The 8,140-nt window shown below is 29.9% G+C and overlaps 1 protein-coding gene across 1 annotated transcript; it reads left to right on the top strand.

The window, feature by feature from the left end:
* The first annotated feature begins 5,612 nt into the window (after positions 1-5,612).
* Positions 5,613-7,855, top strand: LOC111615867 (zinc finger protein 454-like). The gene is made up of 4 exons (XM_023357303.1): positions 5,613-5,681; positions 5,920-6,195; positions 6,363-6,578; positions 7,354-7,855. The coding sequence occupies exons 2-4, from the start codon at positions 6,070-6,072 to the stop codon at positions 7,669-7,671; spliced, it is 660 nt and encodes a 219-aa protein (XP_023213071.1). The 5' UTR covers positions 5,613-5,681; positions 5,920-6,069; the 3' UTR covers positions 7,672-7,855.
* Positions 7,856-8,140: the final 285 nt, after the last annotated feature.

Below are 8,140 nucleotides of genomic sequence, written 5' to 3'. Positions count from 1 at the left end.
GCATTTTAAAACTGTTTAAACCTCTGAGAATATTCAATTCATTGTCTGATTTTATTAAGTCAAACAGAGTAAATTTTAGAGTTGAATCTAAAAGTGTATTCACTTGAATTTCTTTTTCCATTAAAATATCCCTCTTCTCCTGAATGTTGGATTTTTCACTTAAACTTAAGAGTGTTATGGTGCATTTTTTAAACTTAAGAGTGTTATAGCACATTTAGATAAACCTTCCTCTGAACGATAACTGATAAATGAATGAATAGATCACAAACTAATAAGAAGACTCGTCAAAACAATTTTACATTTTATTTTTATTTTGGCTACATTATCGAAATATTTTTGCTTAATATACACGATTCAATCATTTGGTACTCTCATGTGAAATTTCTAATCAATAAACAGTATTTTTTCAATCAAATATCAATTCAATTTTTAATGAAAATCCGCTTGATTTAAAAAAATTATTACAAGTATACAATAATTTTTCACACAATATATCAAATGAATATCCAGTTTTTCGAAGAATGCCCTCACAGGTCAGCTGTTTAAACAGATTGCCTTTGAATTTTATTTCAGTTTCCTTCCTATATAAATATACAAGACTTTCCCAAATTGTAACTAGTTTCTTCGAAATTATTTACCTTAATTTACGTTTACTTTTTTTTAACAACAAGATTGATGCTTGAAAGAATCTCATCGAAATTGATGTGTTGTTAATGAAAGCAGAAAGTCGACTGCACTGTATTCCACACTAAGCGAAGTTTTTTATTGTGAAATTCCTCTTATATTTTAATTAAAAGTTAAAATAAATCCACAAAAATAAACAGAAAATTCATTTAATGATAGAAAAGTTAAAAGAAATTAAAAATTTCGAAGAATTTTTTTTGTCGTTTCGAAATAAATATTTTTATGGTATTAAAAGTCTGCGTATTGATCTTATAGAAGAGCTATACAGATAGAGAATAAGGATGCTTTGAACAAAAAATTTGTCGAACACAGGTTATGAAACTTATTGTTAGAATCATTTAACGATATTTTTTGGAAAAAGTTAATGCTTTTAATGCGCTATAATATAGTAAATATTGAGGAATTCACTTCTATTATCTTTACAATTCAGGAGAAGTATGACGCTTAAGTAAACGAGGTTATCTGTATATCCAAAATAGTTATTAATTTCAATTTTGTTCAAAGCCACATATGACAACATTCTACATGTATACACTAAATAAAATAGAATTAAAATGTATATACAAAAGTACGAATTTACTACTGCAAAAATAGAGAATCTTATTATTGAGTTGTCTTGCGATAATAACTTAAAAACATAATTTAGCAGCATGAAATTAACTGAATTTCGATATCAGTAAAAAGTGAATATTTCGTTTTGAGTGATAAAACTCAAAGAAATTCAATTATATTTGCGACTTTTTCTTTGTGTGAACCTGGGTTTTCGGCTGGGGCAGTGATAAAAACAAACATTGCACGAAAATCAAGGCGGAAAACAAAATGAAAGTGGCTGCGTGCAATTTTGTTTTAACATTTCAGAAAATAAACGGTGATCAAGAGGCTTATTTATCGCACTACTTATAATTACTTGAATTTGTTATATTACATTTGTTTATTTTAATTACGTGTTTTATTTATTTTTTATTTGATAAAAATTCTAACTTTTTGATTTAAAAAATTACTGGCTATTTCTCTTGTGGTAAATTTTATTTGTTAGAATTTAACGTAGGGCGCTTTGGGAAAACCCGGATTCAGCAAGGGTGCCGAGAAACGAAAAAGTCTGGAAACCACTGTGTTGGTAAGTTTTTCTTTACACCGGTGCAGTCCTATTAAAGTCAGGCCTAAGAGGATCAAAAGAAAGCATGTGATTAAGTGGATTAAGTTTCCTTCGTGTTTTAATCTCTTTTTCCTTATAATTAAATGTCTAGTACAATAGCCACTCCACTACACAGCTTCGAAGTAATTTACCCAAATTATTATACCTAAAACCATTTTTTCACTTCGTGTTGTTGTGTGCACTTGACAAGCTTAGAGTAGATAACACTCAAATGAGAGGCCAATTATGAAAAAAAATTTTTAATATTTTTTAATATAAAGACCTCAATCTGTTTATGTGTGTGTAAGTAAATTCTGTATAACTCCTACTATTTTGTCCATTCCAGGGAAATTTTGTTTTGTTGTGTTTTATGTTAAAACAGTAGTATAAACTGCTTAATTTATAGAAAATTAACTGTAAATTTCTTGAAAATTTCACTTTTTCGTAAGGCGTATTTTTCGTCATGCTTGAAAGGAAAGTTTTTATTTTTTAGTAATTGTCTAAGGTATCGTATTGCTTTTCGTCTGTCATTTGCCAATCTCTAGCTATTCCTGCCAAGTGAGATTGTGCATTAAGAGAATCAGATCAAGCGGCAGTTTCAACAACTCTTCTTACTTTTATTATCCAGTCTGTTACGTTATCGACTTGTCTGCACTTACAGTTTCGTTCGACGTATTACGGAGAAGTTGAATGTACGTTATTAAAGATTGTTTTTGTCGTTACCCGGCGTGAGTGAGGTGGGGTATGTCATACCCGAGAAGATTTTAAACGCACATTATTTAATGTTATTGTTGCCATGCAAATCTCGTTGTCACAGTAGCTGAAGGTAAGGGAGTAGGGAGCGAGGTGCAGTGTTGAGTTTAGTGTTCCGCCGGTGTCAGCGGGAAATACACATGAGCAAAGGTGGCTGGGGTACGTCACACCCGTCCTCATAGTCGGTGTTGCATTTTTGAGTTGACAGTAAGTTTATGAGTTTTAGTTATTTATAGTATTTTTAGATTTATTTCTAGATTTCTCAAATGATAGTCTTCGCATTAGACAAAAAACACATCTTTCATGGGAAACTCGAAAAGTGATTACTGATCAACTGGGAGAACCTTCATTACCTGTTTCCAAAAAATGGCTAATAAATATGTCAGGTGTGGTGAATGTACTAAGAACAGATAGGAAAACAAAACATTGCTGTTCGAAGTGTGAGAAGCTAAAATATATGAAGCATGCGATTTTTGTGTGTGGAGATTGTGCTGATTTGTAGGTGTAATGTTGGTGCTGTGCAAATTTATCTCATAAGACCTTTTCGTTATTTTTTCTATTTTTATAATTGAAAGATACTATAGTTATGTTGATTAACCAAAGAAGTTGTAATTTTGTTTAAATTTTATACGAAAAAATGTTAAACTACCAAAATTGTTCTTTTTCAAAGAAAATACAGACACTTCGTTATTTCAATAAAAAAACATGCTATTCAATCTTAAACATAATATTTTATTTACTCATCTTGTTAAATAGATCTATTCTTATTATCCCAAGTGAAAAAATAGTTTATACACAATTATAGTATAAAAAATTCGGCATCAAATTTCGGGTATCTCCTACCCACCTCATAGCTGATGAAACAATTTCTCACCTCATTCACGCCGGGTTAAATACGAATATTCTTTGTCTAAAACAGGAGCGTAAATAAAATGCGTCGACTGCGCCACGTTAAATTAGAAAACTGATTTGTTTTTACAAAAGATACAAATATAGTTAACAAGGCAATAAAACAGTTAAATCGATAGTGTCAATTAGCTAAAGTCAACGTCAATTTAACGATATAAAAATGTTATTTAACAACTAATGTATTCGAAATTATCTTTCATTAAATTACAACATGAATTATGCATTATTATTATAACGTTTAATAAATGAATATTTTTTTCAAAATTCGTTATTATAAAGTCCTGTTATGCCGAAATTATTTAATAAATATTGATTTCTATTAATCTTACATAGAAAATACAAACGAAATATCCGCGAGTCCATGAATATAAACTTTGAAAAAATATAATTTTCTTTGAAAAGCATTTTTCGCAAAATTTACATTTAAACGGTTTTTGTCAGTGTGAAAAAACACATAAAAACACATGCATTCGCATGCATTCGCATGTGTTTTCAGATATTTTTTACGAAAAAATTCCTTGCCGCATGTCATGCATTGTAGTTTTTTGCCCTTTTAAAATATTTCGTTGATTAAAATTAGCTTTTAGATTCAAAACTCATCATAACCACTTTACTTCCCTTATTCAGGACGTAAAAATCTGATCAGTGTGAATCGACCATCCTAATCCTGTGTTCACCGACAAACATCCAAAGTAGTAAACACTGTCTTTCTATTCCACGAGCTTATAGAATAGACCTTTCCATTTATGTCTCACACTTATCAATTTGATCTAACTTTTACCAAATAAATTGATGTTACTGGAGTGCGTAATTTACGGCGTGCTGTCTCTCGACTTCCTCCTTCATTTCGAACGCGACCGCTCGCACGAGATTTACGAACGATCAACAAATCATAGTAGTGTCACTTCTAACTGGCATTGCGGACGTATATAGGTATAAATATAAACGAACGTAAACTAAATTAAGATACGACACTCCCATATGCGGTACACCTTCAGACTTCACTTTGAACTGGCTTGAAATCAAACAAAACAATCTCCTCAGAACATTACATAAACATTTTTACAATTCTACCATCGCTTAATACTTACAACCAGCATAATATTGATACATATAGAGGAATTGCTTATAGATAGCTTTAAATTACTTAAACTTTCAACAAAAAATCTTTTATTAGTAACCTTCAAAAAATACTACCGATCAGCTAAATACATATTCTTCTTCTTCGTGTGACATATCAGGCCACTTCGATGTCTGCGAACACCCGGCGTAAGTTAGTTGAAATTAGTTTGGGCAAAAAGTGATTTCTTTCAAATGTTGATACCGAAGCAGCTCCCCGTTGCCTTCTCTGAGTATGCGATGTTACGCGGTAAAGAAATGCTTTCCTGAAGGACTTTTAAGAGTAAATTGCCCTTATTCAGATGTAGCACATGGGAAAATATCCTTCAACTGCCAACATTCGACCATAATTTGAGACGAACCACGCCGATCTACCAAATGCTATGCAATTAAAATTGACTAAATGAATAAGTCAAAAGTAAGAAAACTTACAAATAATTTAAAAATGGTGTCAGAAGCTTGAATCATGATCCACTTTGGATGTTGATCGTTATATTTTTGTGTTATTGCCATTATTTCACTTGTGTGTTTTTTATTTCTTTTGTGTGAAATTATAATTTGCTTAGATACTTCGAATACGCTAATGGCCGCAGTGTCATAAATAAATAAATAATAATAATAATTTAAAAAAATAAAACTATAAAGAAAATTTTGAATACATTACTTATATACCCAAAAATTGTAGGGTTTCCCATTCGTGTAAACTCGCACACTCCTATTGAGTATTATCAAACCGTGCTTTTACTCTTACTGCTTATTGTGCAGATTGAGTAAAATAATAATAATTCAAAAATAAGTTAATCAAAAAACAGAAATAGCGTTACTCTATTTGTTTTCTCACATGTGTTTCTCCAATACAGAAGATATTATACAGTATATATATATACATCGTTTTGTGTTTACAATTGTTTTGACAATTGAAAACACAAAACGTTCAGGGACACGCTCAATTAAATATGCTCAATATAATCAAACCATAACAAACAAAAAAGTACATTATTTCGTTGCATTGTTTTCTGTTGTAACAAAATTTCGACTTAGAAAACTAGATTTGATAATTAAATCAAAGTAAATCATAATGGTAAGTGAACTCTTTCATTTAATCTTCATAATACATTTTGAGTTTCACAAACTTTTTTATTAAAACTTCCTAACATAACAAGCTATCAATTTCAATTTTATATCGAAAACAGAGTGCATATTATAAACATTTTAAACATAACACTATAATATATAACAATAATTTATACTATCGTAAATAATTTTAACTTATCTTTTTTACGAATCATTTATTGTTAATCAACGACTTATTTTAAAAGGACCGAAAACATCAATGCCCGACATGCGACCAGACGTTTCTTAGTGAACACGAATTGAAAAGACACATGCAAACTCATAAGGGCGAAAGACCGTTTCAATGCAATTTGTGAGAAAAAAGCTTTTCGTGGAAGAGTCATTTGAGACATCATATGAAAGTGCACTCCGATGAAAGACCATTTAAGTGCAATTACACTAACTGTGAACGTAGCTTTAAACGAAAAGGCGGCTTGGATCAACACATGTACAGAATGCATCCTGATGAGATTTTATCTAAAGTAAATATTACCTTTAATTACGGCATCTTCACAATAAAATGATTAGTGGAAATAAACGTTTCAAAACATTTTTATAAATACTTGACATGAAGCGTTCACATTTAAAAGTTACGTTTTATTTTTCTATATATTGTTAACAATAAACTAAAAATTAATTCAATAATTAGATTTCACCAAACGACCCGAAGATAATAAGCCGTAAATGTAATTTTTGCCTAAAACTTTGTGCATCACCAACTGAGTTAAGACGTCACTTGAGAATTCATACCAAAGAACAACCATTTTCGTGTAATTTTTGCAACGACACTTTCACTTTCAAAAGTAGTTTAAACAAACACATCAGAAAGATCCATCCGAAAGAAAATACTCCATCTTGCTGCGAAGTAAGTGTTTAACTTTTAACACACAACAGTGTCATAGAGTGAAAACATTATAATAGTAACTTCACTTATTTAAGAAGCACCTATTGTTTTAATATTCATTCACCGCATATATTCTGAACACGTGTATTTGTTTCATTAGGTACTTGGAAAAAATAAGTTTTTTCTTAATTATCAGGAAAATTCCTGGGTTAAAAATATACAACTATTCTGAATTTTTCCTTTAATATCAGCTACTAATACGCGCATACTAAGCTGTTTTTGTATAAAGTAGGAGTCATTCGATGAACAACCAGTAAAAAACGTTTCTATATCACTTCATGTATCCGAGATGAAACATTAAATTAATTTTTCAAATTACAAGTTATTAAATGCAAATTCTACTTCAGAAAATTTAAATTTTCATAAATAAACTTCATTTTTACTCATTACGATTTAATGCAATTTATGGACATCGAATTTCGTTTAGTTGTCTGAGGAATAATTATAAGGTATAAACAAATTCAATTATATAAGTGTAGAGAAATTTACTTTGATATGTGAAAGCCTTTGTTTCTTGACTTTACAGAAATATCTATCGAATAATTAAAAACGATGACTTTTTGTTTTCACAGAAATTAACAATTATTTTTCTTGTAAAAATATTACTTTACTGAAATGCATTTATATCTGTTTAGCGATTATTCTTAAGGTTATTATTTACTCATAATTTGTTAAAATTGTGAATTGTAAATGGTAAATTGTGTAGAGTTATGTTATTTAAGTTATTTACTTTCAGATAAGTACACAAGTCGATCAACGAGAGCAGATTGAATCGTTTGAAAAACCATCAACTAGTTTTCAAAAACCACAGTCAATAGAATTTGAAAAAATTACATCAGATCAGAATCTTTTTACTTTAAAAGACTGTGAAGAATTCCTTGAAACTATTAACGTCAATTTAGGAATTATCCAACAGGAAGGTTCTTCACAACAGACATTCTTCCCAGAAGTGGACGTTGATGAAATTAAATTGGAATGTCCGTTCTGTCGTGAACAATTTTTCGATAACGTTTCGTTTAAAGAACACAAAAGAAAATTTCATCTGTCTGACTAATTAATTGTGGACAACTAATTTTCAAAATATAATAAAATCATAAGACAAAAGGAAGAAAAAAAAAAAAAAAGAACTTACAATGACACAATGTTTGTCATATTTGAATAAGCAGTGAAAGTTACTAAAGTTGTATATTTTATTTCAAAAAAAATTCTGGTGTTTTCCTACATATAATTTTAATACTAACCCGAAGCAGATTATTCGTAGTTTTCTTATATTCATTATATCGTAGACTACTGATATTAATAAAACTAAAAAATTACATTTTTGAATCATTTGTTATTATTTGTTTACGTTCATAACAAAGTTTATTACAACAAAAGAAAACCGAAATTTTTATAATATTTATGAAACTTTTAAACCATGGCTTCTTAAACCACAGCCTACAATAAGAACAGCCTAGTCATTTGCTCTAAAAACGTGTGTCGATGCCTGAGGCGGTTTGCACATTTTGTTCACTAGGAGCGCT

This window comes from Centruroides sculpturatus, unplaced genomic scaffold (assembly GCF_000671375.1).
Source record: "Centruroides sculpturatus isolate CEXI.00-Female unplaced genomic scaffold, Cexi_2.0 scaffold2025, whole genome shotgun sequence".
In the NCBI taxonomy this organism is placed as follows: Eukaryota; Metazoa; Arthropoda; class Arachnida; order Scorpiones; family Buthidae; genus Centruroides; species Centruroides sculpturatus.
Note: the sequence above shows the minus strand (reverse complement) of the source record. Positions and strands in the feature narration are given on the sequence as shown.